The following is an 18,974-nucleotide window of genomic DNA, read 5'->3' as shown; positions in this document are numbered from 1 at the left end:
TTGTGTTTGTAGTTCTGCATCTCGTTCACGCAGAGTTTCTCTTTACGGGAACCTGAGAAGTGCTGGAGTCAGCAGTCCTTGAGGTGAAGGAACCGGAGCACCTGCTCCTTACCTACCTAAAAAGGGAACGAGGGAAATGGAAACCAGCTACTTTGAGATTTGAGAGTGAAAGGCAGAAGGACACGGGCTGACCATCTGGCTTGATGCTGACCCGGTCAGCAGAAACATGGTTGTAAGTTTGTATGACAGTGACATTAGACAAGGAACTATATTTACTTTGCTGACTTCTGAGATGAAGAATTAACACCACATAATAAACAAGGGATTGGAGCAAATCATGTTCTCTTTTGATGGCCCCACTACTGCTAGTATTAGCATAAATGAACCCCAGCTTAGTTTTTTCAGATAATCATAGCTAAAGAGTAAACAGCTTCCTTTATGTAGACTTCTAAATATAAGCGACCTGTAAATAATGTATTTCTGGGAATTTAAACTCATTTAAATATGTTTGAATGTGTTTCTCAGTGGATGCAACAGATTTAAATTTTGACCTGGAAAGTGAAAAATAACGACCACAGTCTTGTAACAATTTCAAGACTTCAGATGTAGTGTAATGAGCCATATTGTAGGGCTGTGATCTGGTGATAGGCTTTAAACCTCCCAGAGCAGGATCAAAACCAGTGTTTCCAGGCTGGTCTGCACTTGCTGTGCATGTTCAAATTTTATTCAAAAGATGTTTATTGTTTGCTTGAAGCTGGGAGACTTTATGGTGGATCAAATGTTGCCTGTTTGCATTTTATAGGATCACACACACGTAGTTTAGATAATTTTGCCTGCAATTTCTCAGTTCCTTCTGTTTATTAACCCTTTTGGTCAGGGAGCTGAGCTTCAGACATCTTTATGTACCCCAAACAAGAAGATGACTTATCCAAAAATACTTAAGAAGGGGAGCAAGAAGAGACATGGAGGTGTGAGTCAGTGCAGCAAAAGGGCTGTTTTGAAGTGGATGGACTATTATGAGGCTACAATGATTTGCAGTTAGAGAGCAAATACATTCCTTGTTGATTTGTCACAGAGACATACAAATGCAAAGCAGAACAGGTACTGGGAGCTATGATCAATGCTCCAGGATCTGTGGAGGCTCCATCTTCTCCTCAGGATCTACATGCAGCTATTTCATGTGTCCAGTTCTAAAAATCTTGTTGCACAGTTTCCTCATCATTGCATCAGCTCTGTGTTTAGCTTGTCCCTAGAGGCTGCTAAGACATGACTGGTGACAGTCACCTGTAAGAGGCCCATTGCAGCTGCAGGCAGGAGCAGGGCTGCCACCTAGCACATCATTGTGGCTGGATGCTAGTTACCTCCCCTTCAGCTTGCTTAGCTGAAGCTCATCTTGCAAAATGTCCAGATGAGTTTTGAATCTCATCATGGATGGGAAATTCCACGACCTCTTTGCCACAACAGGTTGTCCACGCTCACTGGTAAGAATTTCCACATACCCTCCTATTGTATTTGCAGGGTGCCCCATGGCAGGAAGGAATGATGACTCTGACTCCATGCTCTCAGAAGGCTAATTTATTCTTTATGATACTATAATATATTAAAGAATGATATACTAAACTATACTGTACTAAAGAATACAGAAAGGATACTTACAAAAGGCTAAAAGGATAATAATGAAAACTCTCTCCAGAGTCCCAACACAGCCTGGCCCCAAGTGGCCAATGAGTGAAAACAACCCACAGCGGAAACCAATAAAACAGCCACCTGTTGGTAAACAATCTCCAAACACATTTCAAAGGAGCAAAACACAGGAGAAGCAAAGCAGGTAATTACTGTTTTCTTTTTTTCTCTGAGGCTTTTCAGCTTCCCAGGAGAAAAATCCTCGGCGAAGGGATTTTTCTAGAAAATGTGAATGCCACACCCCCCTCCTTGGAATTTGCCATGTTGCAACTTGATCATTTTGCTCTGCACTTCCAAGAGGTGTCTGGCTCCATCTCCTTTATTCCTTCCCAACAGGTAGCTGAAGACATAAGTCAGATCATCCTGTAACCTTCAGGCTGAACAAACCAGCCTTTCTCAGTGTCTCCCTGTTTGTCACATGCTCCAGCTCTCCGTTCATTTGGTGACCCGTCACTGGACTCATTGTAGTTTGTTGGGATCTTTCTTGTGACACCCTGCCCTGGGCTATGCACAGCTCTCCATAGGCAGCCACAAGTGCCAGGAGGGGATGGGGGCAGTGATCACTTCCCTTGATCTAGCTGGATTGTACTGATATCTCGCAGTGTATCACTAATTTTCGCTGCTATAAGAGCAATCACTCACTCAAGGCTGCCCTTGTGCACTGGGACCTTTTCTGTAAAGCTGCTGTTTAACCAGTCAGTCAGCTCCTGGCTGCTTGGGTTATTATATCCAAGGTGCAGGACTTTATGTTTGTCTTAATTAAATTGGAAGAAATTCATACTGGCCCACGTCCCCAGCCTTTCAGAGTCCTGCTAAGGACAGCCCTGGCCTTGAGGGAATCAGCTGCTTCTCTCAATTTGATATCATCCACCTGAGTCACCTGCTGATACCCATTTGCCTTGGCAAGTAACATACATTGTTATTGGCATGTTGAGGTGCATCACTGATCAGTGATGGACCCTCCTGTAGCTGCAGAAATGAATTCTTCCAAATCAGTGAAAAACTACAAATCCTAGATGAGGAGAGAAGCCCTTTACAGGGTGGAGTCCTCAGGATATCACAATTCTGAACAGCTGCTGCAACTTGAAGATACTTGATTCTGATTAATCTTCACAGCTATTTTGTATGCTCTTCTTTCTGCCCGTTCACACATATCCAACACTCCATCTGCTCTTTGTGTTTTATTTTCCTTTTCATTTTTGTCTGTACCCTCACTCTGTGATATTCACAGCACAAGATTTAATGAGCTTTTCAGTAAGAACATATGAGTTGTCAAATGGCAACTCACAGGGCTTAACTCACAGGGCTTCTTTCTGTATAGTTTTGGCCTTATACAGTTTCTGTCCAGTGCAATGGGTTTGTAGTGAGGTCTGTATGGCTCAGTGATCTGCTTCTGTGCTAATGTATTTTGATTTAGCTAAAATTAAGTTTAAGAATTTGTTAGAAAAACCCATTTACATCTCTTAAGGGAAGCAGTGATCAGGCATCCCATGTGAAATTAACAGCTGAAGAGCTGAAAAAATTCTGGTTAAAGAGGACTGTGACACTGTATGTCAGTGCCTGGAGGATTAGTGAGAGGAGGGATTTAAGGGGCTTTCCCCTATTACTTAATTATTTATGATTTAATTAAGGGACTATTTCCCCTAGCATAGGTTTTTCAGCACTAGAAGCAGCCACACAGCTGGGCTGCTTCCCCTCCGTGTTGAGTCATGTGAACGGCCTAATAAATGGAGCCTTTTAAAAACTTGTTGGAGAGATCTCAGGGCTTGAATATTTATGTCCTAAGAATTTTGAAATTAAATAGACAAAAAATGCCCATGCTGAATTGCATTTACTGTTTAGGTAAAAAGCTCAACAGTTGGATTTGACCATTTTTATTCCTATAGCAGGGTTTAAATCCAGTGGATGCTTCCAATAAGAATAAACTCCTTCTCAGAGGGGATCTGCATTCTCATCACTTGTCCTCAGAAGGGATTGCCAGACAAATGTACTAAAGAAATACCATAAACACTGGAAAATGAAAGCCAGGAAAAGCAGAGGCTGACTGGTTTTAATTAATAATTTCAACTTTACAATTGCAAAAACTGAGAGAGGTCCTGCTTAGAAATGGAAGGATAAGACTTGGTAATTAAAACAATGAAGATTTAAGTTTGTGTGCAGAATAAACCTCTCTTTGTTTATGAGATATATTGTTTCAGACTAATCTCAAAAGAGGGTTTATGCAGCAAAGTCTTTAGACACATATCAGGACACTCCAAAATCCAAATAGATTGTGTAATAATCTAAGTATTCCGTTGTCATGTAGGTCTGGATACCACAGTATGTCTACCAAATGACTACAAGTACAACCATAACTTTCTGGCTGTGATGAAAGACTGCAGTAAGCTCAAAAATTTCTCTATTGGTCTGACTTGCTTTGAAATATGGTATTTCTTAGAACCTTGAAATTGTCAATGATTAGCCTCAAAATAGACTCATCACATAATGCCTATGAAGGAAAATTCTAGGGACAAACATGGAAAAAAAATCAAATACTTTAATATATAGTTATAACAATCAGGACTGTCTCTCACATCATATCCATTCTAGAAGTAAACGACTGTCATTCACATTAAAAAAAAGGAATAATGAATGTCATCATGGATAATAATAAAGCTAAATTAAGTGTAGAGACGGGAAAAATATGGAATAGCCAAACCCACAGAAAGTAATACAGGAAGAGGCATCATAGATTGAGGTTAAGTAATGCAACAAAGATGTCATGAGATAAAGGCACATGCAAAGACATCAGTTATACTGTGAAGAGCATGGGGAGACTTTTATGTGTATTGGTTTTACAAAACTATAAATGAGTCTATATGCAATGAATTTAACTTGGAAATCACATTTTCTTGCATGAATGCACAGGGAAGCCTGCACTACAACAAATTGCTGGAGTGCTGGCAGCTTTGACCTAGTTTGGTTGTTCAAATAAGTAAGTTGTCAACTTCGCCTTTTGCTGACAGTTATTAGCACCTTTGGGGGTTTTAATATTTTTCTTTTTTATTTTTCCCAAACCATTAATCACATTCTGAAGTTCTTCTGTAGTCAAACTCCTCAAGCAAGATTGCGAACAGAAATTACACTCTTATATAAGCTCCATTAACTCATATACCATGTAGAAGATTCCAAACTGTCATTTGTCATGCTTTCTGCCTTGTGTCCAATCTTTCCCCAGACAAATTATGTGCTTAGAGCACAGCTACTTGAAATCAGATCTTAACTCTACTGTGTATTTGCAATACGTTGCGTGGAGATCGCCGAAATACTCTTAATTCTAGTAAAATCAAAGAAAAAGTGTTTAACAAAAAGGTATGAGATACATTGCTAGGTAGAGTCACAGGACATTTTACAGCTCTGTCCCAGCTGCTGTGGGGGAGATGGTGATCTGCAACCACTGGTTTGGAGATGCCTGTTTTAAGAGATGAGAAAAAGGCTGAGGAATTGGTGTGGGGCAAAATATGGAGGGAGACATTGACAAGGTGATAATAAACAATTAAAATAAGGGGTTGTTAAAGTGCAGTGTTATGCAAAATAATGCACTTCCCGGGGGAAAAAATATAAGCATGGTTGTTAAAATAACGGCTTTAATTTTTGTTATTGATCTCCATTATGTGTTATTTTGCATGTGAAGAATTTTGCTTCAAAAGGCACAAACACGATGCTTCTGAAGATCACTCTTTATTTCTTTGAGTCTGCTATTTCGCAGGATAATGGTCTTTCCCTTAGTGTTTTCTGGGTTTGATTCTTCTTTTTGTTTTTTTTTTTGGAACGTAGCTTTTCAAGTTTTTCAATCGCACTGGCTCCCTCTGGTGGAATTCTGAAGCGCTCTACTTTACAGTCAGTAAAATTACCGACTCACACTTAGTTTGATAGATGATACGTGCGGTTACTGTTTTATATAATTGCTACATTAAAAATAGAGGGGGAAAAAGAGACTCATATCTCATAAATCAATTCAGCTTACTCAAAATGAGCTCATAGAATGAAATGTTGGCAATCTGGGTCAAAATGTCAGGAGAAAACATCTTTCATTTCCCCTCCCTCACATTCTCTTAACTGAAATAATGGCTAGTATTTTGCTAGTATGTGTTTGGAAAGGAAAGGGGTTACAAAAATGTCATACATGTGGGACTGGCCTGTTTCACTTGGCAGCAAAACTCAGTCAGTCTCTTACAGAGAGTGCTCATAGGAGAATTTCCGTTTTGAAATTAATCGCTTGGCAGTGGTTGCCACTTGCATCCTGAGGGCTCTCACCAGAGCTGAACCAGTCCATGGTCCATTTGTCCATTTTTTATTAATAATTAATATAGAAAAGAGAACAGAAAGGATAAAGAGGAGCAGGAAATGGGGAAAGTGTTAGACCCTTTCCCCTGTTGATGCATGTGGCAAGGATTTACATTTTTGAGGACTTTGCAAAAAAATGAAACTATGCCTTTCACCTAGAGTTGGGTAACTGTGTGGTGGCCCTTTCTCAGTGTAGCAAGACTGACTAAGAGGAAAGAAATGTTTAAACTTGCATCATCACTCCATCCCAGTCCCCTGTCTCTGCAGTGTAAGTCCTCATTACTGGACGTGGTAGGTTTCCCAAATGAATGTATGTTCCTGCCTCTTCTTTAATAGCTACAAGGGTTCAAGAACTCTTGCCTGGAGCCAGAGAAGGGGAGTACTTTTTGCCAATTTAACTCTGCTGGATAAACATTCTCATGTTGACACACTAATACACTTTTAATTGTGGCACTTTAGAAACTTTGAAAAAAAGAAGACATGAAAAAGTCAATTTTTTTTTCTGTGAATTCTGTTAATATAGGAAGAAATTATGTAGGCTCCTCTGCTCTCATGGATGAAAGGGCCACAGTCTTTTCTGACATAGTTTAAGAAAGGTAAAATGGGAAATGCTAAAGATATTTTTAGAATCATTGTTCTCTAAGTGGCATTAAAACTGAGCTATTTGAAAGGGCTTCAGTGCTAAATACCAATAATATTTTACATTTTTGACAAAATTCTGCTGAAGATATCAAATTTTTACTCAGTCTGACGGGGGAAAAATCCTGACCCTACATACTTCTCTGTTTAAAGAAAAGAATTTAAACAAACTTATTAGATAAATTTTTAAAAATGAACTTATTGTTCCAGTGAGTCTGAAACTTCAGCTTTTCAGAGTTATTTTGGACAGGTTATTTCAGATTTTCACAAGAACTCCACAACCAACAGTATTATGAGTAAGAACTGTAAGAGCTGTGACTAGTGTACATAATTCTGCACACCTCAAGGTTCTTGGAACATTTCTTTAACCTGTAAGACACACAACATCAGATAACTAATGTATTGCATGTGTCAACATGTTAGTCAAACATTTGATGTGGACTTTAGTAATGTTAAATCTTGTTTCTTCTTATGCAGAAGTCCTATATTGCTCAGCAAACTCTTTACCTGATATTTCCATAGTGAATATTTGTTTTATATCTACAAACCTCACTAGTTTTGGACAATGCCTTTTTATTTTTAAAATAAATGGAACCAGTCATAAGTTACCAATTTTTAAATAAATCTAGCTTCTGTGCCAAGAGAGTATATAAGAAATTTCAGCTTTGTTTAAAAGGTAAAAGTTATTGCAACTGTGCATTAAGAATTGAAAGTAATTCATAACATTCATAACGTATGATTAAAAACTGAGTTTGACTATTTTCAGCTAGGCACTGTCAAGAGCAGTATGTGTTAATCAGAGAACCTGATAGACAGTGCACTCCTAGGTTAGGTGCGTGCTAAAGACACCTGTTTGATGCAAGAAAAGAAAAGAAAAGAAAAGAAGAGTGAAAATAATATTTAGAAACCAGAAGGTGTGTCTAAAACGCTTAGATACACAAAATTGTACAATTGCATGCAAAGAGAGCTAAAATAGGTAAAATTGTCAACAACTATTTGTAAAGCAACTCTGCTTCCTATAGAGACTTAAAAATATAATCTCATAATACTTTAAAATTTACTTATAAGGAATAATTATATTAGTATTTCAATAGTAGTTAATTTCTATCAATAAATAAACCCTCTCCCCATCAAATAAATAGGGATTAATATCTTCAGAATGTATCTTTTCCTGAAGGCATTTTTTCAAAAAAAGGTGGGAAAACAAATACTTTGTATAGGGGCTCAATTCCAGTACAATGCTGAATGCAAGCTTCTGCATTTTTGTTCTGTATTGATCTGGGTTACATTAAGGACAATTTCAGGATAAGTGACAGATGTGAAGGCAAGAACAAAGGTATTTAACTCTTAGGGGTGTGTCAATCCCTAAACCTGAAATCACTTCTACATCATCCATCAATGGGTACAACCCCATAGAATATTTAAAAGTTTAAGGGATGCAGCTTTGTGAGATTATTTAGACCAGTCTGGAACTCTGACCAAAAGACATGCATTCAGGGCAGAAGTTGTATCAGAAGACAGAGCAATGGATTCATTGAGCAATCTTCTGGTCATCCCTCTTATTCAGAAAACAGCCTTTGCATGCACAGCAGAGAGTTCCTGAAGTTTGACTAATCCATTGAATAACATTGTATTTTCTTTGGATGAGAGGTTAAAATACAAAATGTACAGGTTTGGGGAATGTTTTTAGTTGAATTAATATGAACATTCTCTATGTTCATAACATGAGCTTTCATTCTTATAATTTTGCCACCTCCTGTAACTGCAGTCTAGCAATCTGTTTTTCCTACACTTGCAAGGGAAAGAACAACTCAAAAATGGGCACTACCAGGCCCATAATATTTCTGCCCTCTTAACAAGAGACATGCTTGTGTGTAAAGTTTAAATCTAGACCCGAGTTTCCTTACAATTTAGGGAGGGTCAGGAGAGCATTGCAGCTCTGCAGACCGGATGCAGAACTTCGGCTGAGATACTTGGGAGAAGGATGTTGTGGATAGATACATATCTCAGATTCTAATGCCTTTGTGTTTCAGGATGCATTCTGATTTTGGGTGTTGCCTTGTGCTAGTTCCATATTTAAACTTCCTCTGTGGTAAAACAATTACTTTGAGATTTTGGTGAGTGAAATAAAAAGGATTCATGAGTTTTGAAAAGACTGGGTAGTGAAAGTTATAAAGAGGAAAATATGCACGGAACACATGTGAAGAGGATATTAAATTTGGAAGGCTGAAACTCTGGTTTCTCCAGCCCATAAACCATATTTCCTTTATGTGTTCAAATAATGCAGCAAGAAATGATTGTTGTGCAGTGTGCTGTCTGCCTTTGACAGGTCACTTTCTGAAAGGGAAACCAGCATGACGTTATGCATGAGGAATGGCAGTTTAATGGCTGGTCCTAAACAGATGGATATGGTACAGAAAAAGGCTGGGGGTGTGTGATGGTGTCGGGGCTGTCCAACAGCAGCAGGTGTGCCATGCACACTGTCAGGAACTCAGAGATCTCAGCAGGTGCCTGTGCCTGCACTCCTCACCCTCTCTGCATGACAATGTGATGCCCACACTGTGACTGCTCCTGTCCTAGCTCCTGACTGCAGTCCTTAAAGAGAACACTGTCAGCACTCCCTCTCTGTGTAGGCACTTGCCCTGGTTTTGCCTGGGGGACAGTGAATTTTCTTCACAGTAGCTCCTATGGGGCTGTGGTTTGGATTTGTGCTGGAGTGTTCATAACACAGGGATGTGTTTGTTATTGCTGAGCAGAGCTTACACAGAGCCAAGGCCTTTTCTGATTCTCACCCCACCAGAGAGAAGGCCAGGGGCGCCCAAGGAGCTGGGAGAGGACACAGCTGGACAGCTGACCTCACTGACCAAAGGGGTATTCCAGACCACATGCTGGAGGAGCTCAGATATACAGCTGGGGGAAGAAGGAGGAAATGAGGGATGTTTGGGGTGATGGTGTTTGTCATCTCAAGGAAGCCTTGCACTTGATGGAGCCCTGCTGTCCTGGAGATGGCTGAACATCTGCCTGCCCTTGGGAAGCCGTGAATGAATTCCTCATTCGGCTTTGCCTGTGTGTGTGACTTTTGCTTTATCTGTTAAAACATTTCTCTTTATCTCAACCCCTGAGTTTTCTCACTTTTCCCATTCTCTTCCCCCCACCACTGGAGGGATTGAGTGAACAGCAGTGTGGTGCTTAACTGCTGGCTGTGGCTAAACCACAACACTGCACAGTGACAGAGGCAGCATTTCACTGTGAGGCTAGCAGAGTGCTATTCTGGCCTGCCTGCAATGTCCAGAGTCAGGTGGGATAAAGGAAACCTTGTTGACAAGGAAATTGTTGTTCCTTGTTTTGTATCTCCCTCCTCATCCCAAGAAGTTAGTTTCTAGAATTTTTTGTTGTTTCAGTGACACAGAAATAGTATCTACCTTGACCTTTTTTTTTTCATTAAGCTTGTCTGTAAGAAGATTTGTCATTCACAAAAACTTTAATTTATATTCTTGTTATATTCCTACAACAGAGACAGTTACATTGAATGAATATTGTTTTATATTGAAATGCTTTTCATTAGGTAATTTAATTGATGCATTTGGTGCTACCACAAGGAACTCCCAAGAAAAGGGAATGTTTTAGCTTAATATACTATGTATGAATACTTTCCAAACCTGCATGGCAATTGCGCATCCTTCTGTCTGAAGCAGTGGTCTTTTGACAGAAGCTTAATGGCTGCTATTCCATTGGGCAAGCTAAGGCTCTTAACTCTAAGTTATTCACTTAGAGAGTTATTGTCTTAATTCTTTGTGTCTGGATGATCACAGAGAATGTTATTAATAATAGATTGGAGATGAAAAACAAGAGGGTCTATTCATCAAAGACAATATCCAAAGGATGTAGGAACTCTGGCCAGCTGGACTGATTGTTTTATGCAATGACTGTGCCATTTGTACAGCAGATGCCTAATAGTAGCTGCTGAAGTCACTGAACTCCATTTCTCTCTGGAATGTGTAAGCATCTTACCAACTTTGCAAATTGCAAAGATATATTTTCATAGATGAGGCTGAGTTTCATAGATGAGACTGCTGTTAAGCAGCTAAAGAGGTTATATGACTTAATTTTGTTGTATGACTCTAATCCAAATGTAGAAAAACTGGAATAGAGAATAACTTTGTAGCAGAAGGTAGCATAAGAAGAAAGACTCAAAAAGATTTTGGAATTTTTTTTATTACAAAGCATTCTTCTATCAAGCATCTGTCTATGGTTCCTAGATTTATCTGAAGGGGAGACATTTTTCATCATCTTTTTAAGTGCTTTAAATAGCTGATCTTTTTTATACCCACTCACTATTTGCTCTTCTACAGTCTGTGGGGAGAGGATTTTATTGTTGTTCTGCAAACAGAATCATTTTCTCCTATACACAGCCGTGTATGATGGACTTACAGGAGGAGTACATCTTAGAGGAGGAGGGGTTTGGGAAAGGCAAGGGAGTCAGACAGCTGGTGGAAGCAGCAGAAACCATGGGAAAAAAAGAGCATGGGCAAAGTATTTTGGAACAGAGTTTGCAAACAGTTATTGATGTGAGCAGGGACTAATAGACAGCCCAGATTAGTGTATGAGTGTAATGGGACTTCATGCTCTACAAGATCAAAATAGCAAATGCCCCATTATGGCAATTATCAACTGGTAAAAGCACAATAGATGAAATTGATAAAGTACTTCTGTGTTCATTAGCCTCACTATGTTGCAAATGTGTTATAGGTCACCATATGCTAATGCTTTACCTGACAAACAGAAAATGTTAATGGAAATTATAGAAAGACAAATTATAAGGAGGCCAATCCATGTTCAGCCATTACAAATCCAACTAAATGTTCAGCCTACAAATATTTATTGGTGAGTCTGTGGTCAGCATCTAAAATTCTTTCTTCTGATCCAAGTGTTGAGGGCATTTAGGTCAGGCAGCATCTTTCTTGCAACTTGGCTACTTGGAGCCAAGACAGAACCATTTTGATTTTTAACTTGGGGAAACAGATAGCTAATTCATTTGGCCTTGAAGAATTTTGGAAGGCAAATAAATGATCAAGAATTGTCAAGCATTCTTCAGGGAAAAGCCATTTGTAATCAAGATTTGCAAAACAAAAGACACAAATAAATTGGGCCGAACTAAATGCAGCTTTTAAAAAAGAAAACATACTAATTTTACTTGTGTACGTGTAGGTCCCTGCCTTCTATCATAGGTCCTAAGGTTTTGCATGCAACTATTTTACCTATGTTAGATTTTTGATGCAACATTTTATTAAAGTAATTACTTTTTGTTCTGCTCAGGAAAAAGCCTTTAGCTCATCAGGTACCAGTGGATCCTGATATGTTTTTAAGAATTTCACCATTTCCCTTTGTGGCTTAGAATTTCACCATTTCTGATATGTTTTTAAGATTTCACCATTTCCCTTTGTGGCTGAGCCAGGATTTTAATATTCACTCAAAGGTCTGGGTAGAACAGAAGGTATAGATTTTATCAACATGGAATACATTCCCTCCAGAGCGGTACTAGTTAACAAGCTGTAGGGAGGAAGGACTCTTTTCCAGATCTTTCTCAAATCCTTCCAAAGCACTAAAAGAGCCTTTCAGCACTTACATTCAGAAGATCTAAGGGTTCTAATTACAACCAGGTCTTCACCACTGACACAGATGATGATGATGAGATCTCAGTGTGTTCCTTCTGTTTTTTATTAACCTACAGTGAGTGTTACAGACATAACTGGCTTCTAATGGTTGCATATATCACCACAGGATACTACAATACTCAGGATACCAGCAAAAAAAAATAGATAAAATGCTGATTTGTGTAATGGATCTGATCTAAATTTGGTGCTCATTTCTAGTTTAAGGCCTCAGAACACAGATATACCTGTACAACCTCTTTGGAGTTATTACATTTACCTCGAGATTCAAGCCTATGTAATGCTGGTGCTCAGGAAAAATTATACAGTAGCTGGAGAGGAATACAAACTCAACAGGATAAAACAGCACAATAACAGGAAAAAATGAAGATATAAAAAGGAACGGGTTATTTTTGATGTTAGGGGAATGGTGCTCTATGGCTAAACCCAGCTGGTCTGGAGGAAGAGAAAAATAGGGTAAATAAAAATATGTAAATAAGAAGCATTGTCAATTAAGTTTTAACATGATTTGAACAAGAAAGTAACAACATTTAATAAAAATCTAAGTAATAACTGTTGGGGCAAAGATATGTAAGCAGGGAGTTCTTAAATAACCAGCACATATATTTGGTATTCTCAGCAATGTATTTCTTCCAAGGAGAATTTCAAAACACAGCGCCATAATTTCAACAGTTCTCCCATTCTATGGACCAGATTTTCTTCCCTTTTTTGAATCTCTGCCTGCTTTAATAGCTTCAAAAGTGTTGCAGAGGATTGGTAAATTGTTCTGTAGTTAACTCTTGCAGATAAAAGTTAGGAGAGATCTGGGAGATAAAACAAATTTCAGAATAAAGAAAGAAAAAAATAGTAATGTTTAAAGTATGCTTTGGGGCAAGCAGTTCTTTATGGCTGCAGCAGCTGCAGCAGGTGATGTAGCTTTGCTGTGCAATGAGGGTAAGGTAGGCTACTGTGCACCATCCTGAGGTGCCTTGGCATAGGAGTGTCACCTAAACTACACATACTGCCTTGCCACAGCTTGTAGGAACTGAAGAAAATAGTATTGTGACAAATTTAGGATGATAGGGGCCAGAGAGGTTTATCAAATTCCTTTGAGCTTTTTCTACATAAGTAATGCCACCAAAGTAACTACTGCAGCCTTTAGACCAGCACAGCCTCTGTGGGTAGGCTGAACTACAGGACACTTTGGGACAGTGAATGTCTCCTGGCCTTTGCCTAGTGTTCAGATGGGAAATTGCTCATTTGTGAGTACTAACAGTGACTCAGGCTCACAACTTTCTCATAATTCATATCCTCTGTCCCATGGGACTTGAGAGCCTTGGGCAATTAATGAGCCATTGAAGCTGCTCTGCTGCTGCTGTGTCACACAGTGTTATGGATTAGCAGTGGCACAGTGTCACACGGTGTGTTATGGGTTAGCAGGGGCACTGTGTCACACGGTGTGTTAGGGGTTAGCAGTGTCACTGTGTCGCACAGTGTCACACAGTGTGTTATGAATTAGCAGTGGCACTGTGTCACACAGTGTGTTATGGGTTAGCAGTGGCACAGTGTCACACGGTGTGTTATGGGTTAGCAGTGGCACAGTGTCACACAGTGTGTTATGGGTTAGCAGTGGCACAGTGTCACACGGTGTGTTATGGGTTAGCAGTGGCACAGTGTCACACGGTGTGTTATGGATTAGCAGTGGCACAGTGTCACACGGTGTGTTATGGATTAGCAGGGGCATAGTGTCACACGGTGTGTTATGGGTTAGCAGTGGCACAGTGTCACAGGGTGTGTTATGGATTAGCAGGGGCATAGTGTCACACGGTGTGTTATGGGTTAGCAGTGGCACAGTGTCACACATTGTGTTATGGATTAGCAGTGGCACAGTGTCACAGGGTGTGTTATGGATTAGCAGGGGCATAGTGTCACACAGTGTGTTATGAATTAGCGGTGGCTCTGTGTCTGTGGCACTGTGCTCTCACCCTCAGCCACCAGAGCCATGTGATGGGACAGAAGGGCTACAGAAGGATTCAGCTGTCCATCTAAACTGGCCTCAGCTGGGAGAAGGAGGCAGTGGGATCTTATGGGTCTAGTGTAACCCCCTGCCTGTGGGTCTGTGCTGATGTCCCCTCTGCCCACATGTCAGGGGAGTTGCTTTTTGTGATATGGAGATTTTGGTATGCTGCTCGAAGACTCTGAAATATTACGCACATTGAATAATATATGTAATAGATATTGCATATGATTAATATGATATTGCCAAATTCAATTTTAATTTCATTTATTTTGAAGTTAAAACCAATTTAAAATGTCAAATGATTAGGATACACTTTGTAGATTAGACTTTTGCATATTATCCAAACAGAAAATCCAGCAATTAGACATGGAGCCAGAGAGTTGTACAACCACAGTTATGGGATCAGAGCAGTTCACAGAAATATTTTAGAGTTTTAAAATCTGTGTTCCAACCACTGCCCTAGAAGTCTATGCTCACATACATAGTACCATCTATGTCTAACCTATGTGTTTGAGTCAATATCAAGCCAGTGCATTTTCACATGCTTCCAGACTTTGGTGTCTGATGGAACCAAGGGCTGCAGGACCTTTGTGCTCCCTCTGCTGTGCAGGGCTGCATAAAACTGAGGGCAATCAGGGTCACACATTCAGCTGCTTTTGATGCATTTCCCCTACTTTAAATTCATGGTGTTGAGAATATAATCCACATGGTGGCCAGGTGGCATGAACTTTAAATCTTCTAGGTGTTACTTTTAACTGTTTCTAAGAAAAGTATCTCATCACTGCTTCCCATAAAAAGGCATAAGCCTCTCCCCAGTTTAGTTGAAAAGGGAGAGGAAGTTAGCTATGAATTTTAGAGTTTACTTTTAGGGGTCAGTAGGGTGTGATAAAAGCATTTAGAACGTAATTGGTAAAGTGAACCCAAACAGAAGGACATTCTTTATGAAACAAAACATAACATTGCCCTGTCTTATTACTCAGGTCAGATTGCAAAATGTTTTTACTGTGGCTGTAACAGATTCTGCCATTAGCAGGTGCATATGCAGAGTATATGCACGCCAACCTAGGAGATAATTAACAGGAACAGAAAACAGCATGATCAAAAGCCCCTGGTTCTCTCTGCTGCATTGTATCACCCCTTCTGGGTGTCATAGAATGCAGTATTATCAACCAGTATTAAGGTAGGGTTTAATCTCAAGCCTCAGGCTGTGCCAGCTTCTGCATTGCTCTATAAATCATCCTTTCTTAGCAGAGTTTGATTGGGTATGAAAAAGATGTTAATATCTAAGCTTCAAAGTCAGCACTTGCTGATGCAATTAACTAATCTGCAGCTCTCAAAGCTGAAGCTGGTTGTTTATTTTTAGGTAGAACTACTTTTCATCTAAAAGTGCTGACTTATCAAAATTGGAGTGCTTTGTGGGAAGATGTTTTAGCAAAAATTGAATAGAACTGTCTGCTGAGGAGGCATGAGGAGAATCTGCCAGCTTGATGGAGCAAGGGGCAATGGCAAGTTGAGAACTCACAGCTCTGGAGCCAGGTATGCAGCTCTTTGCAAACTCGGCCTTTCTGTTCTCAGCTTTTACAAACCTCACCTCAGGACTGCCAGCAGCGGGGAAATCCTTAGTGTTCAGCCCTGAACTGCCCCTCTACCCCAAACATTGGTGTAGCAAGGCTTAGGGAACATGAGGAAGCTTTGTGGGAAGGTAAAAAACACAAAGACATCTGTACTTTTGAAAACCATGATTTTGAAATTTCTTTGCTGTGACAATTTGAGGTTTTTAGTCTGAAAGAGAAGAGGCCTTTTACATTCAGCAGAAAAATTCCTGTGACTAGACAATAGACAACATGTGTACAGCATTAGCTTCCCTTTTTCTCAGCTGTCTGCACAGGGTTTCTTAAACCCTACCTATTTCAGACATGAAAAGAGAAGTTATGATAAACACAGCAGCAGTTACCAAGGGAAAATGCTGACAAGCAGTATGGTATGGACTAGCCAAACAGAAATCCCACATTGCAGTGATACCATTTTTGAAATTAATTTAAGCATGCATGCATTAGTAGATGCTATCCACAGGAGTTTTGGGGTACATACACACCCTTGCCCCAGTCTCTCCATCTCGGAGTTGCTGCATTTAAGACTTGCAGTTTCACCTTGTTGTATTTGCCTTTGGACAAAGCACACACAGAGCATCTTCTCTCTGTTCCTCTGAACAGTCACTCTAAAGATCTAGAGTCAGAAGTTGTGAAATAACTACTCTCAGTTCCCTGAACAAGCTTGCTATTGAACTGTCTCCTTTGTTCTTACCCAAGGAGAGTACTCATCCTCATCTCTGTTATTTGCTTGGCAGCTGAACCACAACCTCCTACTATTCAAGGTATTTTGAAACTGAAAAGCATTGTTTTAAATATTGTTTTATACTGAAGAGTTATATAAAACAAGAGAGATGCTTACAAAGGTAACTTAAATAATGCTCTACACAATTAAACTCCTGTAATTACAATGCTAAGGTAATATTTGTATGACTTACCCAGGATGAGCTTTTTTTTTCTTCCCTGAAGCTCTAACTCTCTTTTAAAGTGATACAATGATGTAATTCTTGGCTACTGTACTGTGTTTACTAGGACTTGAAATTTTCAGTATTTAGGTACTCTGATCAGTAAAGAATGAAAATTTGATTGATACAGGATGGATCAGTGCTGCCTTTCAGACTTGGCCTCCTGTCTCTTATAAGCACTTTCTATGGAGTTCAGTGCAGTTTACTGTTTTGGTGTCTGTGTTAAAGATGCTTCAGGACCTGCCCCAGCTTATCTAAAACATCTCATAAAGTGCCAGGAGGAAGAGTGTGAGGAGTAAGCTCAGAAGAGGAGCAATAATTATCAAAAGGGAGCTGCTCACTTTCTTGAGGCTGCTGGCCACCAGGTTATTCTAACCTTGTGCTGCTTTCCCAGTGATTACTCTGAAAATCCTGCTGTGATTATCAGACATTCCTTGAACTATGCTGGGCAATGACCCAAGAATTTAAATTTTTGATTGGCCAAAATATGCCTCTTTGTACGGTGGGAAACTGGAAAGGAACGTGAGAAAAGTGCATGTGTAGAATTGCAGTTCCTAACACATGTTCCTGTCTTCTGGTCATCTGAAGTTCATAAATATCTAAAGACAAGAGTTGGTGTGATATTAGTTTTTAAAATGAGAAGTATTCTTATCTTTTTACAAACGTAGGAGCCTGTTTGGAGAAGTAGAAGAGTATATAGGGGTTCCTCACTTTTGATCTGGCTTTTGCTTCTTTCATTAGATGCAAAATTTCCATAGTCTGTGTCAGGCCACGAAGCTCTTCTCTCAACCAGGAGTTTGGAAAGTACTTATTCAGAAAATTTCTTACGATTCTTAATGGTTAATTATATGTGGAATTTAATACTGGCATACCAAGAACTAGAATGAATGCCTTTAATGTTCAAAATTTTATAACTTTCCCTTCTATCTTTCTAGTATTTAAATAGTTCATTTTCATATAGCCTACAATACGCTTGCATATGTGTAAGTGTTGCTACTACTGGTCTTTAATGGCTGAAATACTGAGAGCTATATTCAAATTTCAGTTTAATTTTGGGATAATTAAACCACATTTCTGCATTTTTCTCAATAGTGAAGGATATTTGCCTCCCAAATTATAAAACAGTTGGATATATTTTAATATTTTAGTGCCACATATATTCCCTTGTCTATCCTTGAATGCAAATAAGTTTTTTAAAGAAAGCCAATGCTGTGAATACCATGTAATGTCATGTGAACTTTGCACTGGAGATAAATAGAATGTGGTGACATTTCCACAGCTGTGGGAGAATAATCTAGAAAGGTTAGGCAGGATTACCTTTTTTTTATTTGAATACATAAAATTGGTCAGTTTGTAGTCAGTGGAGGTCATCCATTTTGGGCTTGGGCTCATTGGACCATATCCAAAACCTACTGATGTACTTTCCTCTACCCACTTGTATCTGCCTGTGGGGACCGAAAACTCTGCTTGCTGAGTACAGAGGCTAAGCAATGTTAGCTTCAAACTAGAATTTAAAACAGATGGTGGCCCATGCTGACACTGACCTGCGGCACCCTCTCATGGCTTTTCTCATCACCCTGGTGCGCTGGCTGGGGTAGGACCCCGTGTACAGACCGGTTGCACTTCTTTGGTTTGTTCTGTTCTGTACCCTCTGCCTGACACATGTTGCCTCTGGTTTTATACAGAAATTACTGTCTCTCTGGCTGAGGGCAGCATAGAGGAATTGGGAGGGTGCCTGCCAGCCTCATCGGCAAAATCTGGGCATGAATGGAAATCATAATCAATTAATAAATCATACGATTCATATTTCGCTAAATACACTATTTGCTCCCTGCCCTTTTACTGCTTCTAGCATAAAGCCTTTCATTTATCTCATCGGATGTCCAAAGCCCAGCAGCACCACTCCAGGGAAGCGACCCCTGTGGTGATCCGGGACTGCACAGACCCCGCTCCCGGGCCCAACCCGGGACCCGCCAGCCGGAGCCTGCCCGTGTTTCGGCACACGGACACCCGAGCTGGAGCACGGAGCGGAACAGAGATCATCACCAACATGAGCCCGAGGGGTTAATGCAGCTCCGTGCCGGGCCCGACAGCCGCCGCC

At 39.9% G+C, this 18,974-nt stretch overlaps 1 protein-coding gene across 1 annotated transcript in view; it reads right to left on the bottom strand.

The window, feature by feature from the left end:
• TMPO (thymopoietin) overlaps positions 1–18,537 on the bottom strand; it is a 47,532-nt gene extending 28,995 nt beyond the window's left edge. The window contains exon 1 of the mRNA XM_031057540.1: positions 18,418–18,537. Coding sequence (XP_030913400.1) covers positions 18,418–18,537 — 120 coding nt within the window. The remainder of the gene's footprint in view (positions 1–18,417) is intronic.
• Positions 18,538–18,974: the final 437 nt, after the last annotated feature.

This window comes from Geospiza fortis, unplaced genomic scaffold (assembly GCF_000277835.1).
Source record: "Geospiza fortis unplaced genomic scaffold, GeoFor_1.0 scaffold186, whole genome shotgun sequence".
Taxonomy (NCBI): Eukaryota; Metazoa; Chordata; class Aves; order Passeriformes; family Thraupidae; genus Geospiza; species Geospiza fortis.
Note: the sequence above shows the minus strand (reverse complement) of the source record. Positions and strands in the feature narration are given on the sequence as shown.